General features: G+C 45.0%; 1 protein-coding gene and 1 pseudogene across 1 annotated transcript in view; both read right to left on the bottom strand.

The window, feature by feature from the left end:
* Dis3l2 (DIS3 like 3'-5' exoribonuclease 2) overlaps window positions 1-23346 on the bottom strand; it is a 356804-nt gene that overhangs the window by 78865 nt on the left and 254593 nt on the right. The window contains 1 exon segment of the mRNA XM_047544162.1: window positions 11307-11414. Coding sequence (XP_047400118.1) covers window positions 11307-11414 — 108 coding nt within the window.
* On the bottom strand, window positions 17872-17963 carry LOC124981508 (uncharacterized; annotated as a pseudogene).

The raw sequence follows: 23346 nt of genomic DNA, 5'->3' as shown, positions 1-23346 counted from the left end.
CGTGAAATGCAGCCGCCCTCTAGTCTGCCATCTTGAAACCTCCTCTTGGAGAATTCTTAAAGTCCATCTGTCCCTTGCCAGAATCAGAGGCTGCCCCGTCCCGCTTCCTACCAAGCTTGTTTGGGGCCCTGCTGGTGCTGCTCCCAGCGTAGGGCACCTGCAGCACCTCTCCCTGCCTACCCAGCACCTCAGCTCTTCTGTTTCCTCCTCAGTCGAGGCAGATGTCCCTCCCTGACACATCTGGACACCACCAAGCTCAGGGCCTGCAGGCTGGCATTTCCCGGCAGCTCTTGCACCTGACTCCAGCCCTCCCCTCACAGCCGAGTCTCTGGGAATCTGCCCTGATCTTCTTTTTACATGTCCAAAGGGTGGAGGAGGAGGGCTGGAGTCACACCTGACAGTCACTAAAATAATTCTGTGGCTAAGAAAAGTGGCCTGAAACCACCTCTGGGAGGTAGAGAGGATAAGAAGGAAGCCTGCGGCAGCTGAAACAAAAAAGCAAAGATCCACCCAGAGGGGACCAGGAGCGGCCAGCCCCGGGTGGAAGGCAGGCCTCTCTGGAGGGAACACCTCATTAATTTCCAATTTGGAAACTGTACTCACATCAACGCCCAGTCCATAACCAGAGCCAGTGGCAGAAGACAAAAGGACAAAGGGTTTTTCATGGAAAAAGTTAAAAAGCCACAAGGAGATGCATAAACAAAACCCTTCAAAGATCACGTCCTGCCCCTTCGGAATCACAGGACTTGGGCCACTCCTGCTGCACGCACTCGGGAAAGCAGTGCTGAGAACGTAAGGCCACCAGCGCCGGCCCCAACTGCAGGGTGCTGCCGGGAAAACTCGGGCTAACCAGGAGCCCACGCTATCCACCAGCTACTGCTCCTCCACACCCAGGGAGGCTGGAAGCAGCCCTGTGCCCTCAGCCCAGGACCCTCGCATCCCGACACCGACCTGGGGATGGGAGGGTCGGATTCAGCCTGGTTAGCAGCTGAGAAAACAGGCTGGGGACTTCCTTAGAGTTACACAAGCTCCCAAGTGGCAGCCACAAGCAGCTCTACAACTAAAGACTTCGACTCAAAGTCTATTTTTTCTTATATTTCAGCTGAATGTCATAAAATAGACAAGAGATAGATGTGAAATAAAAAAGCCAAATGTACCTCAAATGCATATCAACTTTCTACAGTCTATAGACTAGGTGTGAAGAAAGCTTTGAACACCGTGTCCCAGTTCCATTCAAATGAATTTTAAAATTTATCCTCTGAAAAATGTCAGCACCTCAGGAAGACACCTCTGGTTCTAAAAACTGCTAATGGAGTTAATTTCTAATTTTAAAGACCTAGATATAAAATCACTTCAGCAATTATGATTTCTCATCAATAAAATGTTTAGTTCAAAAGATAGCTTAGAAAGAAAGACACGTTTTCCCTATTGAAACAAAACCTGGCTTGTGAGTGGCAGCAGTGGGGAAGGGGGGGAGCAGAATGGCTGAGAGAGAAGCCAAAGGCGCCAAGAAAAAAGCATCCGACAAAGAAGTGGGCAGAAAGAGGAGGGGTGGGAGGTAGCGAGGGGGCAGGTCAAAGGAAGGACTGCCAAGGGCAGGCCCTGGGACCAGTGGGCAGAGGCTGAGGGGTAGCTCAGGTGTGAGAGGGGGACCCCTTCCACTAGGCCCACCCCTGCACTAGGCCTAATGTGACTGGGTGAGACCCAGGCTTGTCCTTCTGAAAAAAATAAGAGAGCCTGATTATACCTGTAATCCCAGTGACTTGGGAGGCTGAGGCAGGAAGATTACAAGTTCAAGGTCAGCCTCAGCAACTTAGTGAGGCCTTAAGCAACTTAGCAAGACCCTGTTTTCCCCAAAACGAAACAAAACAAAAAAAGGACTAGGGATGTAGCTCAGTGGTAAAGTGCCCCTGGGTTGAATTCCTAGTACCAAGCAACAACAAAAAAAACCAACAAAACAATTAACTGATCAAACAAATACAAAACTTCCCCAAAACAGAGAGATCCACTAGGCTAAGATGAGGTTAAAGAGCCGAGACTGATGCCCCAGGAGCACCAAGCTCCATTTATACATCAGTGTTGGCATACAGACGCCAGATCCTGGAGAGTTCCAAAGCTGACAGGGTTCCCGAGGGAGCACGCAGGAGCCCACCAGGTCCTTTGCCCAGGGCATGGGCTGCAGAGGGCCTCATGTCTACCAGCCTGTTTAGTTTCTAAGTCAGTTTGTTTATGTGCTAGAATTCTCTCCAAGATTTATTTGTATAGAAAAAATGCCTCAGTGGTCTGAACACTCTTCTGCTTTACAAGGGGGCCTCCACTGAGTTTTCCTGTTGGTCCTGAGGGCTAGAACCAGCACCCTTCCCATTTTGACCTGTTGACAGCTGTCTAAACTTCTGAGCCCAACAGGAAGGAAGTGGAGGAAACATTCTCAGATGTTTGCCTGGCACCCCAAACCTGAGAGCAGCAGACCATGAGGAGATCCCAGAGGCCCTGATGGTGCTGAGCAGGCATTCTCTTTCCCACAGGACAGCAGGAGGAATCCTTAAAGAGGGTCTTCGAGAGGCCCGAGGGTGTGGGAAAGAAGCTGGAGGCAAGGAAGGAAGGCAGGGTGTGGGCTTGTTTTAGAGCCCAGGACAGTCCTGCTCTCCTCTTTCCTACCTCAGGGTCTATTCCTCAGGTTTAAGTCAAACCCACTATTAATAACATCAAAATGTGGAAGAAAAGTTGATTAAAAGGAATTTTTACCTCCTGCCATGACTATCTAATAAATAATAAATGTCTTATTTTGTTTCATTCTTGAAAATATTTCATTTTGAATTATTTTAAGCCCAAGGATTCATAGCAAAATCTGTGCCCACAATTCAGTTCTGTGATTCCTCTGAAGTGACCTTAGGCAAGCCACCTTACTGAGCCTTCATTAGGAAATAGGGACATGCAGGGCAGAGAGCACAGTGGAGTTCTTCCTGAAGCATGCTTGTCCTACAGTTGTTGCTTCAGGCCTGAAAGATTCTGCTCCACCTCTGGTAATGACTAAAGATAGATATTCTGGGAACTTTCCCTTTCTTCTCAGAACCAGTTTTTAAAGCTATTGTCTCAATGGAAGCGGCTTGGGCAAGGTTTCCACTACGAGTGCCCAGTGCTCTGCTTCTTACCCCCAACTGAAGCCCCAGGTTACACGATACTATTCACAAGCCTCATCCTGGGGGCCTCTACAGACCATGACCCAGGGAGAGCACAACATATTCTTTGGCAATCCTGGGAACTGAACCCAGGGGCACTCTACCACTGAGCCACTTCCCCACCCTTTTATTTTAAGACAGGGTCTTGCTAAGTTGTCCAGGCTGGCCTCAAACATGAGATCATCTTGCCTCAACCTCACAAGTTATTGGGATTACACATGTGCACCACTGCCCCTGGCCAGCACTTTATTTTTCAAGGTTCACAGGATTCCTAGTGGAGGCAGATAGCAGACCAGCAGCAGGACATGAAACTCTGCAGAGGTCCTCATGGGTACAGCAGGCCTGTGCAGAAGCTGAATGGGGGAGTGTGAGGCATTGCTGGACCTCAGCACTTGGCTTTGCAGGGCGGGGAAGGCTGCTGTGGATGCAGTGCTTACCAAGGGGACCTCTCTAACTAGGCAGGCAGAAGAAATAGGTATGTGAATCACCCTATGAAATAGTCTAAGCATTTTCTGGGTATGGGTGCTATACTGTATGGGAGAGGAAAAAACTCAGGAATGGGTTTTGCTCATAAGGAGTTTATGATCTCGCAGAACAACAGGTCTGTGCACAAATGGCTCTAAAGTCCAGGGAAAGACAACAGGTGCTGAGGGGGTGGGGAGATGGGAAAATGGATTCTGACAGGGAAGATGTCGCCCTCTCACCTGAGCACCTTCTCATGATCTAGGGCACCCCTCCCTCCACCCCATCTTCATCCCATTTAGGATGGAAGACTCCCCAGTTGATCCCTTCTACCTCATCTTGCCTGTTCACCTTCCCACTCAGTCTACAAACATAATCTAGCACCTCTCATCTGTTTACTAAAGTTTAAAAAACTTTAAAAGTATGGGTGGGAAAAAAAAATTAACAATCTATTCACCCATCACCAAGAGGTAACTACTCTTTCTGTCTGGGGGCACATTTAATTTCATATCTTCAATACCTTGGAGAGCATGTGAATATAGCAAATATCCCTTGAATACTGAGTGAGTGCATGAGTGACTATTTTGAACGGTGTTGTGGAAGTGGCATGACAGCTGGATCTCAGAGCACGGATCCTTGTTGGCAGAGCTGATGGGAAGGGCCTTCAAGGAAGAGGAAGGAGCACGTGTGCAGTCTCTGAAGCCTGAGATGAGGCCTAGTGAACCCTTCAGCAGCAAGGAGAGGCCCAGGGGGCTGGAGGGTGAATGGCAGAGGGTCACAGAGTGTGGAGGTCCTTTAATCATGATCCAGAGACTGAACTTTGGGGGCTGATTATCGCACGTGGTCAGAGGAAGCTGAGTAGGAGGAGGATCACTGGGAAAAAAGGACAGAGGCCATAGTCGGTGCCGTTTGTCCTAGGGTAAGACGGCAAAGAGGTGGACTAGGATGGTGGCAGTGGGACAGAACAAGAGGACCGAACAGAGGCCCACTGCAAAGGCAGCTCTGCCAGAAGGCAGTAGATGTGAAGTGGCTGGAGACTTAAAGTCTGGGTGGCTTGGTGGCCACAGTGCCATTAAGGGAACCAGAGAAGACAGGGCTTAAAGTCAGGTTGCAACAGGAGCATTTTTATTGCGCAAAATAGAGGGGAAAAGCAGAGAAGAAAGTTGATCAAGCAGATCAAACTGGATACTCTCTGGTTTCCAAGGAGTAGAAACGAAAGCCACTGGAGGGGAATGGGGGTCTTGAAAGAAAGAGGGATGGGAAGCAGCAGTGAAGGCTGGAGCCCGGGAATAAAGGTCTGGAACAGCCACCTTAGCAAGTAGTAAAACAATTCCTAAGTAGCACTGAGGCTCTGCTAAAGAAGTCGGCCTGAACTCCGCACAGCATTCTCTCACGGCATGGAGAGCTCAACATGCGCTCCTTGAGGCAGGGAGTGGAAAGTGTCCTAAATCTCCAGGAACAGGCAGAGACCGGAAGGGTGCTAGAGGCGGTGGGTAGCAAAACGAGCTCAGCGGATGAAGGCCACGGAGTCAAAGAAGGGGAGCTGCCGCATAGTGGAGAGCCCATTACACAGGATCTCCCAGCGAGCAAGATGGCCCTGCAGTCCCTATGTCTCTAGGAGAAGACAGATAGGCAGAGAGGAAAGAATGGGGGTAGGGGGTCATCCCATTTTAAAGGCTTTTGGCTTTTGTTCTGAATGAGAGATTGGAGATTTTAAAAGACAGACAAGACCTAGCTTAAGATTTAGAAGGCTCCTCGACTGCTATGCGGGGAGAAGATGAGTGGGCAGGAACAGAAGCTGGAAAAACAGTCAGAAGGCCACTGCCTTAGTTCAGGTGGGAGACAGCAGCCTGAACCCCTGCAACAGTGCTCCCGGGGAAAAGGAAGCGGGCAGATTCTGGAGATATTTAGAAAGCAAAGCTGAGATGACGGACTGACAGACTGGATGCAGGTGGGGTGGGTGGTGAGAGAAAGACCACAGCAGTGAAAAGGAGTCCATGGCTTCTGGCTTGAGTCAAAGCCTGCAGCATCCTCTTCTGGAGTACACCCAGGTCCCAATGGATGCTGGCACACAGCAGCCTCCCGGCCAGGGCAGGGGAGGCATAGGGAGCATGGCTCCAGTCAGGGAGGTCCTTCCTTTCCTCATTCTCATCTGTGACCTGAGACTGCTACCACATCTGTTTCGTCACAGGTGACTTCTTCAAAGTCTGACACAAGTTTGGTCACAGAGGTGAACCTGTATTTCAGGCCCTTACATTTCTAAGTGTCAAAGGAGACAGAAGTGCCAGAGAGGTGTTCAGGAAGAGATAAGGTCACCAAGTGGACATGGTCAGAGCTGATTCTGTGGTTCCAGAGTTGCATTTTAGAAAAGTCCAAGATTTACTTGGGTGACTTTTCCCCTGTGACAATATTTAATCACAAATATCAAGATTAGAAAACAATGTTTTTGACAACCAACATGTGAGAAATAAGCTAAAAAGATTCTTAAACATTTATTGACCTAAAAATTGGGGCACTGACTTAATGAAAGCAGAGATATCCAAGATTTTCTTGTGGGTGTTTTTAAAAAAATCTAGTGGGTTTAAAACAAAAAAAGTTGTAGTAGCCTTATAATAGTGGACCACGCCTGCCTCAGAGTAAGGCAGGCCAGTAGCCTAAGGAAAACCTTCTTCACTTCAGTGTCAGGTGAGAGTGGAGGCCATGCTGTGGAAGTGGGGACAAGATGCTGCTGGCCCTGCCCTGGTTCCTTCTAACAAAGCCCAAGCCCTTATGCCAAGAGAAGTCACCACTGCATGCAAACCCAGTCCCTAGCTCTGGCCACATAGGCTTTGAACTCCCTCCTCTTTATTCATTTGGGTTCTTGACCTCCCATCTGGTTCTGAATTCGTGCCCCTCTTAACCCAGGCTTTCCTTACTAGCATCTTGAATAAGCATCTCTTGGACACAAGTGCAGAATCTGACCTTTCATTATGGGCCCAGACTGTGGGTAAGAGATACTCACTGGTCACCACATCCCAGAACTAACCAACTGGTCTACCTCTCATGAGGTCCCCTGGTCTCGGGGCAGGGTGTTTGGATAACCACAGTACAAAGAGTGTGATCAGTGGGCCTTGCCTGGCTAGTCCCTGTCCCTAGTCCAAACCCTGGTCCTTCCTATCTGGTGGGGTTGGATGGAGGCCCAGCACCTCTCCTGGCACTGTGCCTCCTTCACACCTGCCCTGCAGTCCCTCATGGAGAGCAGAAGCCCTGAGCACCAGGTGCTGCCTCAAGCGGAAACCCCAAAGGGCAGCTGTGTGCCAGGGTCTGCCGCTTTCTAGTGCTTCTTTATGACCCTTGTACTTTAGAAGCACATTAGATCAGGCAGTTTTTGTTTCTCGGGTTTGACCCTGGCAGGCATAATTCAGACTCAACATTCTTTTCTGTTGACTCAAGTTAGTTTTCTTCAACAGGCTTTTATTTTCTATTTAAACTTTTGCAAAAATAAGCATTTATAAAAATATAAAAGTTATACATGTTTTCAAAAAAAATTAGAAAATACAAAAAAGTAGAAAAAATTACTCATAGTTTTACTACCCAAACACAACCACAGCTGGCATTCTGTTTTATTTCTTCTGATCTTTTTCCATTCATTTTTTTCCCCCATGCTTGCTCTCACCCCCACCAGAATATGAGTGCTGGCATACTGTATTCATAATTCCTTCTCTGTATTTCAGATAATGTTTGCCTCTTAAGCCTTAGAAAGGATCTTTTTACCAGATATTTAGGAGCCATAAAAACCAAAAGTAACGTGTATAATTTTTTTTTTATTCCAATTTGGACAGGTCAATTGGATACACTCAGGGAAATGTATTATGGGTTCTGGATAACACCAAGGCATTAGTGTCCATTGTTAGGTATGCTGTGGGGGCTGTGCTTATATAAAAGAGTATCCAAAGCTTTTAGAGTTGCAGACCAAAAGACATATGAGTGAAAGGACCTGTCCATGGTTTGTTTCAAAACACTTTATCAAAAAATAAAATCTTGACAGTAGCTGAATTTGGGAGATGGGCATGGTGCATTTATTGTGCTATTTTCTTTACTTCCACGTTTATCTAAAAAATTTCAAGTTAAAAATTAAAAAATAAAGTACACATAGTTCCAATACTCTGGTAGTTTTAAAGACTTGTTAAGTCCTCTGTCCTCCTCTCCTTGGTAACCACTTTTTTTTTTTTGGTACCAAGGACTGAACCCAGGTGCGCTTAACCACTGGGCCACATCCCCAGCCCTTTTCATATTTTATTTAGAGATAGAATCTTGCTGAGTTGCTTAGGGTCTCGCTAATCTGCTGAGGCTGGTTTTGAACTCGCGCTCCTCTTGCCTCAGCCTCCAAAATTGCTGGGATTATAGGTGTGCGCCACTGTTCCCGGCTTTGGTAACCACTTTTATTCCTTTTAAAAGATTACTTTGATGCTAACTTCCATATTTCTATATCAATTGTTTGTCACTGTTTGCTTTTGTAGGCATTGTTCATGAAACAGAGAATTATGCCTTCACACACATACTCCCTTTCCCTAACCATGTGACTAGCAGAATTCACTCATCCATATACTACTGTGGTGCTGTAAATACTGCCACTTTTCTTTTCTATACAACTTTTTACTTCACTAGGATTCACACCTATCTTGTTTTAGTTTGCTTGATCTGTGTACTATGTATATTAATCTACCCCAAACTTTTCACCAACTATCTAAAAGGGACCTTTTCACAGGTCTGTGAGGTCAAAACCGGTTTCATAACAACACTAAAGCACTGCATGACCTGTCCCATGTATTGATATTACACAGATGGTTCAAAAGCACCAGAGGGTGGCACTATTGCTGTCTGGGCATCAATCACTGTTGGGACTCCCTTCAATCATCATCTAGGCTGGTGTCAGCAAATTATGATCCTGTGGGTCAAATCCAACTCAGCATCTGTTTTTAAATAAAGTTTTACTGGCAATAGCCAAGCTGTTTTATTTACCTATCATCTGCTTCCCTGCTATAATGGGAAAGTTTCATAGTTGTGACTAAGAAGGTGCTTGTAAAATCAGAAATGTTTACCATTGCCTTTACAGGAAGTTTCTTGAACCCTGATCCAGGTGATTCCTTCCCTTCTTCCCTGTGCTAATCTGTGTTTCCTAGGTACAATATCTTTCTCTTTCTTTTGGGGGGGAGGGGTGGGTGGGTACCAGGGATTGAACTCAGGGGCACTTGACCACCAAGTCACATCCCCAGTCCTATTTTGTATTTTATTTAGGGACAGGGTCTCACTGAGTTGCTTAGCATCTCATTTTTGCTGAGGCTGGCTTTGAACTTTATCCTCCTGGTTCAGCCTCCCAAGCTGCTGGGATTACAGGTGCACCACTGCACCTGGTTCTTTCTCTTTCTTGATTTACTCCTTCATTTTGATGGAAGTCCATCCTCTGGCAGCTTTCTGAGAAAGAGTGTAACAGAGGTACTTTGTTTTTTGTTTTTTGTTTTTTTTGAGATCTTATATGTCCAAAAATGTCCTCTCTTACTCTCAGTTTATTGACAGCTGGGTACAGGACTTTGGTACGGAGATCACAGACTTTCAGACGTGGAGAAGGTCTACTTTACTGTCACCTGGCTTCTAAGGTTGTGGTAAAAAAATCTGGAGTTATTCTGGTTTCTGATCTACTGTAGATGACCCCTCCTGCTTAGAAACCTATAGATCTTATTCTTGGTCTCCAGGGTTCTGGAATTCTCTGGTGGTGTGTCTTGGAGACATGTCTCCACCACTATGCTGGCAGCGAGCTCTTCCAATCTGGACAGTCATGTCCTCCAGGAACGGAGCATTTCCTAGAATGAACGGTTCCTTTTCTCCCCTATCTACTTAACTGGTGCACTGTGGTGTACATAATGGTGGGATTCACTGTTCCATGTTAGTACACGCCTGTTGATCATTTCTTTCCTTCTGACTTCTTTGCTCTCTATTTCTGTTATGCTCATTGAACAGATGCTGGATACCTTGGACTGGTTCTCTGATTTTCTTATCTTTTCTATCTCTTTCTGGGCCAATTCTTCAACTTCACTTCCAACTAGAATCTTCAATTTTTTTCATTTCTTCTATTTTGTGGCATAGATAACTAAAAAATTCTCTGAGGCTTCTTTTCCTTGTTAGTGTGTTTTGTCCTCATTGCTTTATTAGATCACTTTACTTTTTCTATTTAATATGAGACACTTTCCCCTCTTGGTTGTTCCTTCAGACATGAAAGTGAAATTCTAAAAAGCTGTGATGGGCATTGGCATTGCCTGTGAGCTTTACTGCAGACGAGAGCTGGCTGCTGCTCGGGAAATCCTTATGGTTGTTAGTGTGCCTTTATTACTTACTACTCAGGCTCCTCAGAGAAAGATGTTCCCGTCTCCTAACTCACAGGTGCAGGCCTGGCCCCCAGAACTCTGGAGTGGGTGGAAAAGAACTTTCGGTATGCCAACATTCACTCTATCCCCAGTGCCCGGCACCACCGAGTGTGTCACTGTGCCCCAGTTCAGACACCTTTCTCTGTCCTGTCCGGAGAATAAATTTCTGGTCTTCTGCATAGACCAGGAGAGTGAATCTTTTAAAATAAACATTCATGGGATACTGCTGCAGCCTCGTGCTCACCCACCTCTCCCTGCCCTCCAGAGTTATCTTGTGCTGTCAATTTCTGGATTTTTTGTTTTTGGCTTCCTCTGTTGCTGGCTCAGGAATCGGCTTTCTCAGGACTGCTAAGTCAGTTACCACTCATCCATCTGCTACCCAGCTTCCAAAATTTTGTTGCTGTTGTCTCCTCTCCCACTCTCTTTGTCCTTGCGGGTTTATGTCTTTTAAAAAAATTCTCTTTATTGTTGTTTTAGTGAGGTTTGGGAGGGAATGAAAGTAAATGTGGGTATTCGATCTTCCATCTCTATTTGGAATCTCTTAATAATTAAGTATCTTTTTTTAAGCTTCTATTTAATACTACAGCATAACCATTTCCCATGTTCTTCCATGGTCTTTGTGATCAGCTTTAGCAATGCACAGCATTCCAGATTAGGCACCACAGTTTACTTATCATCACCCTAACGGGGACGTGCAGAGCTATGTGCTGTGAGGGAAGGAAGTGCTTTTTCCTAGAGTCATCCTCTTTACCGTCTCCTTTCTTCCCGTGTCTGGGGAGTGCTTTCTGACGCTCTTCTGCACCTCGTGGCTACATCCCCTGAGGCTTGACTACAGTGCTACCTTGCGGACAGGTCTGCACCCCCCGTCACCCTGCACCCTAATGCAGCACTCATCTTTCCAAATGCCACCCAGGCGCCCAGCAGCCACACTTCATCTGTGACTGCCAGTTCAGACTCCCTAGTTGGATCCTGCACATCTTTGCAGACTCTCCCCATCCACCAACGTCCTCCTCCTCAGGCCTGCTTCCTGCCTGCCTCCCAGTGCACACCCACCCTACTGAAACCCACCTCCTGCACCTAGTCTCGAGCAAGAAGCAATTGCTTGATGTAGTAATAACTGCATATTCCATAATTTACCCAACTATATGTTGGAACATTTCCTTCCCCTCCTTCCAGGGCAGCATGGAGCCCAGTGCCCCGCATACAGTGGGTGCTTCCCACTGCTTGGTAAGCAGAGATTGAGTGACAAGATGTAAGTTGTTACCTTGCCCTTAGGGGTCAGCGTCCAGATCACTGAGAACGTCAGCTTGTCCGTCATGGGGTTGAGGCTGCACAGCTCCTCACACAGCAGCCTGGGAAGCATGGGGACCACCTGGAAACAGAGGATAGCTGTAAGCACCTTTCTCCAGCCACCAGGATTATGTCCCAGGCTTAAGAGTGGCCCAGACAGCAGTGTTGGTGACCAGGCTGAGTCCTCAGGCATTTCTGCTCCCATAAGATTCTGAGGAAGGACCACACTGTCTCGGGCTCTTCCAGGAGCCTCCAGTGTCAAGGGAATGTGATCTGGGAAGGTGGGAAAGAGTTGCTCACAGAAAGTAAGAAAGACACTGTGGCAACATGAGAGAGTTACCCTCTGCTGTCCACAGTCTGCCCTCTGGATCTGCCAGTTCTTCATCCATGGATTCAACAAACCTTGGATGGAAACTGCATCTCTACTGAACATGTACAGACTTTTTCTTGCCATCACTCCCTAACAATACAACATGACAACTATTTACACATCGTTAACATTGCATTAGGGGTTATAAGTAATCTAGAGATGATTTAAAGTATTCAGGAGGACATCATTGGGTTCTGGCTTCCACAGGAGTCCTGGAACCAGTCCCATGACAGCAGAGTCAGCCACCCTAAAGTTGAAGCCCTACACTCAAGAATGACTGGAGCTCGTGGCTTTAACTATTTTGGTTGAACTGTATACTTAAGAACCCAAAGTCTGAATGTAAATTCTTCAGTCTCATCAGAGTAAAATCAAGCAACTGCTTGATGTAGTAATAATTGCATATGCCACAATTTACCAAATTATATGTTGGAACATTAACTGAATAAGAAAATGTCACTATGGCAATAAAACAGAAAAGTTCTTAAGTCCAGTTTCCCAGATGAACCTTGGCCAGCCAGTCACCCATTTTTGCAGTTCATCAAGCCTAAGTAATTTCTTCCCATTTATCTATCAATCCCATAAAAGATGATTCAGTGGCATACTTTTTAATTAAATTTTTCCTTTCTAATAATGATTTCTTGTTGTTTCAGGATATTACTTATTTCTCTATAATTCCCAAGATGAAATGAGGCTCTACCTGTAACTCCTGAAGACACTTCCCACTCTCTCCCTCCTGCCTTCCAATCTGCTCTCTCTCCCACAGTTTTCCACTTTCCAATGGAATCAGCTCACTGGTCACTTCCTCCCCACATTCACTATGCACCTGCTCCATGTGCCGTGCTGAGACCTGTGCTGATCAACCAAGAAGGGACAGGCAGAGGGGTCACTAAGCAGTACTAGGGGTAACTCCAGCTGACTTCTTTATTGGTAAAAACAAAACAAATCCCAGTGGTTTCTTCTTCTGTGTGAAGTGTCTGTACCATACCCTGCTTCAGTGCACTAAACATCTTTGGTATGGAAAAGTAGATTCTAGAACTCATAGTCCACTTGAGTAACAAGTAATCAATAGTTGTTTGGCATTGTTTTAAAGGATACTAGTTTTTAACATTTATGTTAAACCTAGTGAGGACCTGAAAACTTCTGGGAATGCTCTCACATGCAACTGCTTTTGAAGTGATTTTCTTGCCCTGGTTTTTGCATAGTTACAATTAGAATTTATTTTCTTTACAAACATGTTTAACGGTGCATTAAAATGTGAACTAAATATTTAATATTTTCTCATGGGGTGTCAAATGTTTTACAGCATAGTATATCTTTACCTTTATCAATATACTGTATCAAATGGCAAAGTCTCAACATCATGCTATTTCATGACTGGATTATAAAGATTCCACCTAATTTTAGTCTTTGAACTATGCCATGAACAGAACTATGCCCGCCACCCCTAACCCCAATCACATGTTGAAGCCCCAATCACCAATTTGACAGTACTTGGAGACAGGGTCTTTAAGAGATCAATCAAGGCAAAGTGAAGTCCTAAGGGTGGGGAACAATCCCATAGGACTGGTGACTTTATAAGAAGAGAAAGGGAGAGACAGCATACATATTTGATCTATGCAAGTGGGTGTAGAAATGAGGCCCTGTGAGGACACGGTCATAGACAAGCCAGGAAGAGAGCTCTCACCAGGAGCCAAACTGGCCAGCACCTGCATCTGGGACTCTTAGACTTCAAAACCGTGAAAAATAAATGTCCACTGTTTTAGTCACACAGTTTGTGGCATACCGTCATGGAGCCTGAGCCAACCAAGACAGACAAAATCAAGTTTTCAGGTGTGCACTTGTGTATCCTCTGGGCTGCATTATCAGATCATGACACCGAAGGTATTTTGGAAACTGGCTGCTCTGCAGGTGTGCTTGCTGCAATGGTATTAGTCCAGGGCTTAATATCTTTTTTTAAAGATAGTATTTATTCTAAGTATTCAAGGCAGTATCTTAAAGTCACAAAAATGAGTATCTTACAATGTAACATAATTTCTGACATCATGTTTTAAGTTTTTGTCAAAAGAAAGTTATTACAACTTGGGCTGGGACTGGATCCTGGAATATGAAATCAAAACACCAAACAAATCACTGAAATCCAAATGAAGCATGCAGCAAGTTAATGGTATCTTTGCAATGGCAGCTCCCTCGTACTGACTTGCAACTGGTAGTGTAGATGTCAACAATGGGTAGCCATTGTCATCTGGGACCTCTGACCTGTCTTTATAACCTTCCTGCACATCTAAAGATATTCCGAAATTAGAAGAGGTTATTAAAAAGAAAGCCAGCATTTTCATACCTGATCTTGTGTTACACACTTCAATATGAAACAATTTTTTGCTAATGCTAATTATGCTCATGAATCCTGATCTATTTTTATACCTTTGAATTTGAGATTAATATTTTGTTTGCAAAAAGAACTTCACTATTAAAGAAACAAAATCCAAAACAAAGTCTAAAGACCATTAAGTAGTTGAGGGCTATGCAGGTGCATCAATGGCCCAGAGCAGGTAAAGAAGGAAGGCTGGGACGCCTGAGGCCTGAGGTCTAATCCTGGGCCCAGCCATTCCTATATGATTTGGGCAAGTCGGTACAATTCTGGGTCTAGGCTTCTCAGCAGTGGAACAGTACTGAAGACGCTCAATAAAGTCAGCTCGCAGTGTCCGAGCTCCTGCGTCACCGGGCTTAGCCTCCTGTTCAGACTTGAGCCCAGACGCTCCCTTCTACACCTGCCCTGCTCCTGCCCTGCCTGCACACGCTCCAGCTCTTGCACATGTTGTTCCTTCTTTCTGGAACATTTTTCTGGAAGTTTTGCATCTGGCAAATTTTGGTACATCCTCCCAGATTGGATTCATCTCCATCTCTAAACAGCTTATCCAAAGTCCCCCAGAGAACACAGTGTTGTGATCACCTCTCCTGTTCATCCAGCGGGTGAGGGGCAGTCCTGGTCAGCCAGTGTCACTCCATCCTTCCTGCCTCCGTGACACTTCCACACCACTGACCACACTGTGTCTCAGCTGGCTCCAGGTGCCTCTCCCCTCCTCCAGACTAAAGACCCTCAAGAAAAAGGACAGGGGGTCTTGCCCTAACCCTGGATCCAGCCCCTCAAACGCCGCAGACACTTTTAGTGTGCACATTAACTTCCTTTGCCGAGGAAATGAATGACCTGGATTTTTCTGTTTGCTGTTTACTAAATCATATAAAACATTTTATGAAGTACTTGGTAGACTTCCACTTAAACATCTTTACATAGAAATTTCATAGGCTACTAATGTTTTAAGTTTAATGTTTTTAGCTAATCCTCCTAAAATGACCGGTACATCCAGTGGTTGCCCAGGTTATCAAAACTGCTCTGCTACTTATGCTGCAGTGATCAAATGCCAAAGAGCCTAAGTGCTCACAAAGAAGTGAGACACAAAAGCTTTGCTGCTTCTTTGTTATGGTTTGGATATGAGGTGTCTCCCCAAAACTCACATGTGAGACAGTGAAAGGATAAATGAGTAGGTTGAGAGAGTCTTAACCCAATCAGTGATTTAATACTCTGATATGGATTAACTGAGTGGTAACTGAAGTGGTGGGGTATGGTTGGAGGAGACTGGAACTGGGACCTGGCTTTGGGGTATATATTTTGTATCTGGAGAGTGTAGAGCCTCTCTCTCTGCTTCCTGATCCCTGTGATGTGAGCTGCTTCCCTCTTCCACCATGATGTTCAGCCTCACCTCAAGCCCTGAGGAATGACCTTCTATGGACTGAGACTTCTGAAACCGTGAGCCCTCAAATAAACCTTTCCTCCGCTACAGTTGTGTTGGTTGGGTCATTTAGTCACAGCAGCGAAAAAGCTGACTAAGATAATAATTATGTTTAATTTTTAATGGACAGTTCTTTTAATAAACTTTTCCCTAAATCTTGAGGCAGAAATCAGATAGAATGCAGAGAAAACAGTCTTTGTGTTAATACAATTTTGTAAATAGGTGGTTAGGCCTCTGTCTCTTAAAGGAGAAGGAGGTTATAAGCACACTGGTGATCTGGTACCCCTCAGCTTCTCAAAAATGGGGCCTGATCCTGCAGGAGTCCCCTGCACAGCAGGCATCCCTGCAGAGGACGGCTGAAAAGGTGGGTGGCCACTCTTGAGAGCCCCTTTCTCAAATACAGCCCCTGTTCCACCATGGAGAAACCTGCCTGGACCCTGGTGCCATATGTGGACCGTGTGGCCCGTCATGGCAGTTGGAGATGCTGAGTCAGGGAGACAAGTGCAGAAACCGTGCACGGTTGGAAGAGAAGGCCTGCCGGGGAGGAAAGAACCCCTGGCTGTCCTCAACCATTTCTGCTGGCTTCCCTCTCCTGCCCTCGTGAGCTGAGCAGGGACCACTTCAAAGCAGCCAGTTCTCTCCCTCCCACTGCCCCAACTACAAAGCCCACAGCCAACCTCACACCTGTCTTCCCCATGTTTGCAATCCTAGTGAGCGCTGATGGGGACAGGGGAACTGGCCTGGCCGTGTGGAGGCGGGTCTCCAAACAGCCTCAGCTCTTACTTCATGAGACTGGTAAATCTTTTGTTCTCAACTCTGGTAGTTCCTTCTCCATGCCCTTCAGATTCAATTCCAAAATGCTACAACGCTCCTCAAATCTCCCACCCAGCTCCTTCACATTCCTTCTCATAAGAAAATCTCAACTCTTCCGCACAGAGAAAACCGAGATCATCAGCCCTCAGCCCTCACAAGTACCCTCCTGGCATTTCCCTTCAACTGCTTCTCTGAACTGTGTGTGCCCTGGTCCTTTGCTATCTCACGATGAGTGCTCTCTTGTCCAAAGCCTGGACACCTCCACCTGGCTCATCCCATTGAGCAACCTGATTCACTGGCCTCTCCCTCCCCGGGGCCAGGACCTGAGGTCAGAGTTGCCATTTTTTATGGTGGACACTCTTCTTCTCCCCAACTTATGACCCTCTTCACTTTTCACAGAAATCTCTTAACATGCTGGTATGGAGTCTTTGTTCTTTTTCTCCTTACATATGACTGTACTTCAGGTAAGACATTATACATTAAAGATATGTACATTTTATTTATGTTAATAATATAAATATGTTTATATATGTACATATATATATTTTTTAATTTCTCTTATTTAAAAATTTTTTACACTACTGGGGACTGAATCCAGGACCTTGCATATGCTTGTAGGCAAGTACTCTACCACTGAGCTATACCCCTAGTCTAATTTTTTTGAGACAGGATCTCACTAAGTTGCCCAGGCTGGCCTTGGACTTGTGGTCCTTCTGCCCTAGGCTCCTTAGTTGCTGGGATTACAGGCCTATACCACCAAGCCTAGCTAGACGTGTAGTTTTCTGAAATACAGAACCAGTGAACCCCCAGGGCCTTTACTGGACTTCTCTCCCTTCTCCCCGAGGGTCTCCCGTGTTGCCATCTCTCTGTTGAGAGCATTTCTCTGACCCCAGTTAAACAAGTAAACACCCAAACTCCCTTCAAAATCACTCAAAACCAAAACACCACACTCGCACCTCCCCAGTCACACCCAGACCCACAACTGTGTGTAACCTTGTAACTCTACCACTCTCTTGGCCCTACCACATCCACAGTTCCTGAATCCTGAAGGTCTGCATTTTAAACTTCTCTTAAGTGAATTTCTTCATCCCTCTTCACCCACACTGTTCAAGTGTGGGCACTTCTTTTTCTCTCTCATGATTCAATCTAACAGTCTCCTGAATCAGTGGCAGAGTTCTGGGATGGAAGTCATTCTGGATAAGACTTCTGCTAGAGTTTGGACATGATATGAGTGTGTCCATGTGTTCAGAGCTTGGTTCCCAGTATGGGTGTTGAGAGGTGGTGGGACCTATAAAAGGGGGGCCAGGATTGGCTCCTGCCATCACCTTAAAGGCAGTCCTGTCTAGCCACATGATCTCTCCCTTTCACACAGCTCCTGCTATTGTGGTGCCATCTGCCATGAGGTGATGCAGACAAGGGGGGGCCTGTCCCCAGAGCTGACACTACACATTTTAGATTTTCAGTCTCCAAGCCAGAGCTAAATAATTTTTCTTTACACATACCCAACTTTGGGTATTTTATTATAGTAACAGAAAACAGACTAATACAACTTCCTTTTTAAATGTTTAAAAAATATGGAACATTTTTTCAAATTTGCACAGGGGCTGTGCTAATCTCTGTATTGTGCCAGTGTTAGTATGTGTGCTGCCAAAGAGAGCACCACCTCCCTTACTGTTCAGATTGTGCATCTTCTCCCCAAACTCCACCCAAGGAAAACCTGCAATTTCGTACTAGGACATGCTGCCTTCACCTTCCCAATAATTGTTTATCTGAATTCAGATAACAGGATTTTTATCCTGTCTTGTGGATGAGGAGGGTCCAACTGCCTTCAGTGAGGTCAACAGGTCTTTGGCAAAGACTGGTTTTTCCATAATCGGTGAGTGGCCAGGAGTCACAGGTAGCCAGGAACTGCTAGGGACAAGCTGGTCTCAGGACCCTATCTCCAAAGGGGCAACAAAGTTAAAGGGGGTGCTAACTTCTCCCATTTCCTTAACCTCTGCCTCTCCCTACTTCCTGTTGTGTGAAAAGGACTGCAGGGATTGGGAGGAGACTGAAATCTGGGGTAGGTAACTGTGAAATGGTGCTTGTTTTGGATGTCCATTTGACACCCTGTCCTAACAGACGCCTATTGTCCTAAGTTTTCCTGGGGCCCAGTTAGACGCTGTAGTACTAGTAAACTCTCTGAAGATTCTGTGAGAAAAGACCTCCATCTATTTTGGAATGGCTACTGGTCATTCAAAGCTTTGGGGAGACATGACTGGAGGAAAGACCCTGATACTAATGATGACATCCATGCCTTGGGCCTCACTCTCCTACAACCAGAGGGTACTCAGGTGATGTTCTGCCTTGGTGGAAGGAGACACGATCACTTCCCTATCTGCCCTCTAGTAAGGCCCAAGCAACTCAGTCTGCCACTCCAGAATCATCTCTTGGCTCCTCCTAGAACTCATGCCCCAGAGATTCCAAACTACATAATGCTCCTTGAACATGCCATTTTTAGCTCCTGCCTGGAAGACCCTCACTACCCGCTTCTGTCCATTTGGAAGTTTTCTACTTAAAATGTGAAACATGGTACAAAAATTGATTGCTGAGCACAGTCTTTGTGCCCCTTCAGAAGTTCCCCTCCCTGCACCACGCAGGCAGATAAGACTTCTCACTTTACGTCCTCATCTTGGGCACTTCTGTGCAGCCCGGAGCTAGTTAGTTAAGTGCCCTCCTCTTCTAACTTCCCCAGGGCAAGGCCGCCTCCATCTCATCTTCATATCCTTGGGGCCTGGCACACAACCAGTACTCAATCAATGCCAAGTGGATCAGAAAAGGAAAAGGAACTTGAAGCATGCCTCCTGGCCAGGTCCAAAGTTAAGTCAGGGTACAGCTTAAAAGCTGGCTGTGGAAAAAAGGGGCAGATGATAGGACCCTGACTTTCTAAGCATTCTGGACCAGGGCTTGGGAAAATTGAGAGAAACTGATCATTTGGGTCAATACATCACTGCCCAAGGCAGCTGGGTGGGGGTACCAACAAGACTATAAAATCTTACATTAACCTCAGAGAGCAGAAACATCTGCGAAAGCCACAGCAGGCGGGCTGGCCAAGTTCAGCAGTGGGTTAGCCAGGACAGCCCTGTGACCAATGGAAAGGGCCACAGAGGGGAAGAGTCAATCACCCAGGCAGAGAAGAACAGGAAGGATGAGCAGTGACATTGGGTCAGATGACCACAACCCACAGGGGCTCCCCAACACCTGTGAGGCCCCAGAGCCTCTAGGAACATTTTAGCCCAGGCCTTGGCTAGCCCCCACCCAAGCTCTCCTTCACCCTCAGTGCCCATCGGCCCAGATCTGCAGCCTGACGACGTGGTGAGGTTTTCTGCTTTTCTCTGAGGACTTCGAGGTTTTAACACCAAGATACACTTTAGAACCTTACTTGCCCGCTGAAACAACATAAAGGAAATAGATAATTTGTTTTCTGGCCAACATCTCTGTTTAAAGAGTTTTCTTTTTCATATCAACACTTCCATGACTTCAAAATTTGATCAACTCTTTGCTACACAGTTTGACATTAACAAAACATCAACATGGACAACCTGCTGGTGTCAGAAAGGAACATCTTAAAACCGTCTGGATGTGACATGAAGCCAGGCTTCCAATCCTCATCTTTGATGTCTATTATAAAGCAGTACCAATAAAATATCATGGAGATTTATGGGCGAACTTTCATTTGAGCTGTTTCACACCTAAAATAACATGAGTGGTTGGGCCAGTAGGCAGAAAATTTAGGTTTAGGTTTCAACTGTTTAGGTTTTCTTTTACTTTAAAAACTTAATTCACTTATTTAAAAAATTACCTTAAAATTTAAAATTACATTGTTTCTCTCCCAGAGAAAACAGTGGAGAGGCATTAACTGCATTGGTATCAGGTCCTTCTGAGAAGGATGAGTTCGAGTTCATGTAGACAGTTGTCCCCTGTCCCAACAGAACCATCTTTTGTCAAAAAGAAAAAGTGTTTTTTTCATGGGATTTAAACAGATGCTATTTAAATTTAACTTTCTGCCTGAATACACCCTATTGTTAACGAGAGTTACCAAATACTTACTACTGTGAGTAAAATCTCAACAAAAAGAATTTCATTTAAAAGCCAGTGAGACGGGATCTGGGTCCAAGACCGGTTTCGCCGTACATTGTCCTACTCCACAGGAGAACCCTCCAACCAAGCTCAGATTGTAATTCTGACCATCAGTCACTTATAGGTCAGCATCTGAATGAAAAGAAGTAAGAGCCACATTCTCTATAGATGGGAAATCAACCGGAACCCCCACCCCACCCCCACCTTCCTTCCCCTGAGTGATGAAGTTGGGAAAAGTGATTCTGCCAAAAGAGAAAGCAAGAGGAACTGGAGGGGGAAAAGCAGCTGCCCAGCTCTTAAGGAGACCTTTATAGGCAAATGAAGTAAAAACAGCAGAAAAGTTCCTGGACACAGTCCTTTAAGAAACAAAAACGAGTAGGAAGAAAGGTCAGAGCAATGGTTCAAAGGCATGAGAACGCACAGCTGCTGCCATCCAAGGTTGCGGGTTGGCAGTGGAGGCAAGCAGACCCTTTGCCCAGTTCCCTACCTGCAGGACTCGCAGCAGAGAGCCCCAGGAGAGATGCTAGAACCGGGACAACCATGAAGCCCACGTTGAGAGAGCGGGGAAGGAAACATGCCTAGCTGTTAACCCACCTTTATTTTTTCATTTTTTTTTAAACTTTAATTTCCCTTTTTTATTTTTATTTATTTATTTTTTTAAATTTATTTTTATTATAAACAAAATGGGATACATGTTGTTTCTCTGTTTGTACATGGAGTAAAGGCATACCATTTGTGTAACCATACATTTAGATAGGGTTATGTTGTTTGATTCATTCTGTTATTTTTTCCCTCCCCCCACCCCTCCCACCCCTCTTTTCCCTCTATACAGTCCCTCCTTCCTCCATTCTTGCCCCCTCCCACCCCCATTATATGTCATCATCTACTTAACGGTGAGATCATTCTTCCTTTGGTTTTTTGAGATTGGCTTATCTCACTTAGCATGATATTCTCCAATTTCATCCATTTGCCTGCAAATGCCATAATTTTATTCTGCTTTATGGCTGAGTAATATTCCATTATATATATACCACAGTTTCTCTATCCATTCATCAATTGAAGGACATCTAGGTTGGTTCCACAATCTCGCTATTGTGAATTGAGCAGCTATGAACATTGATGTGGTTGTATCTCTGTAGTATGCTGATTTTAAGTCCTTTGGGTAGAGGTCGAGGAGTGGGATAGCTGGGTCAAATGGTGTTTCCATTCCAAGTTTTCTAAAGAACCTCCACACTGCTTTCCAGAGTGGCTGCACAAATTTGCAACCCCACCAGCAATGTATGAGTGTACCTTTTTCCCCACATCCTGGCCAACAACTATTGTTGCTTGTATTCTTGATAATCACCATTCTAATTGGGGTGAGATAGAATCTTAGGGTAGTTTTGATTTGCATTTCTCTTATTACTAGAGTAGTTGGACATTTTTTCATATATCTGTTGATTGCTTGTAGATCTTCTTCTGTGAAGTGTCTGTTCATATCCTTAGCCCATTTGTTGATTGGGTTATTTGTATTCTTGGTGTAGAGTTTTTTGAGTTCTTTATATATTCTGGAAATTAGTGCTCTATCTGAAGTATGATTGGCAAAGATATTCTCCCACTCCGTAGGCTCTCTCTTCACATTGCTGAGAGAAAGCTATTTAGTTTGAATCTGTCCCAGTTATTGATTCTTGCTTTTTATTTCAGCTATGGGAGTCCTGATAAGGAAATCTATGGCCATACTACCAAAAGTGCTATACAGATTCAATGCAATTCCAATTAAAATCCCAAGAGAGCAAGCAATCATGAAATTCATCTGGAAGAATAAGAAACCCAGAATAGCTAAAGCAATCCTTAGCAGGAACAGCGAAGCAGGGGATATCACAATACCAGACCTTCAACTATACTACAAAGCAACAGTAATAAAAACAGCATGGTATTGGCACCAAAATAGGTAGATTAATAGTACGGAATAGAGGACATGGACACAAACGCAAATAAATACAATTTTCTCATACTAGACAAAGGGGCCAAAAATATGCAATGGAGAAAAGATAGCCTCTTCAACAAATGGTGCTGGGAAAACTGGAAATCCATACGCAGCAGAATGAACCTAAACCCCTATCTCTCACCCTGCACAAAAAATCAACTCACAATGGATCAAGGACCTCAGAATCAGACCAGAGACCCTTCATCTTATAGAAGAAAATGTAGGTCCAAATCTTCAACATGTCAGCTCAGGATCAGACTTTCTTTTTATTAATGAGAAGGTTCTGTGGTTTCAAGTCTCAATGCGACACCATTCTTCTGTGGCAATAAGTTAATCCATGTAGAATTTGGTATAGAAACATCAGATACTCAAGGACCAGAGTCAAAGATTTATCTGTGTAAATGATGTCTTGTAAGGTTACTATGTTTGCATGTTTTAAATCCTTTAAGAGTGAAACTTCTCTTTTAGCTGTACTGAATGTGCCTTCTTTGTGTTCCAAACAGAATTTTCACCATTCTCTGTCAGTTTACTTTTTCCTTTATAAAATATTGCATATGTACCCTCCATTGAGATCCATCTATGTTTATGAATTCTAAGACAAACACCTGTCGGTGACTGGACTTCATCAGATGACTTCCAGAAGATTGGTCACTCTCAACATCTGATCCCATTTTTAGATATTTGTGATCAGTATCTCCTCAGGGATGGCCAGATCCGTAGTCGAAGATGTCGCAGCGCCAGCCTCCAACTCCATGTCCCCATTGAACAGAGCCTGGTCCTGCTCTGTGCCGCTGCCCCCACTTAGCGCCGCCATCTTATAAACGAGAGCCTTATTTTTTCATTTTCTGATTTTAAAACAGATTGCTGGTTTTAAAAGGAGAATGCAGCAGCTGGACAAGAGAAAGTCACCTGCTTAGAAGAAAAACCTCTAGCTGTCTCAAATTCTTAAATATTCAAA

The sequence above is a fragment of the Sciurus carolinensis genome, chromosome 3, assembly GCF_902686445.1.
Source record: "Sciurus carolinensis chromosome 3, mSciCar1.2, whole genome shotgun sequence".
Lineage (NCBI taxonomy): Eukaryota > Metazoa > Chordata > Mammalia > Rodentia > Sciuridae > Sciurus > Sciurus carolinensis.
This window is presented reverse-complemented; position numbering and strand designations above follow the sequence as displayed.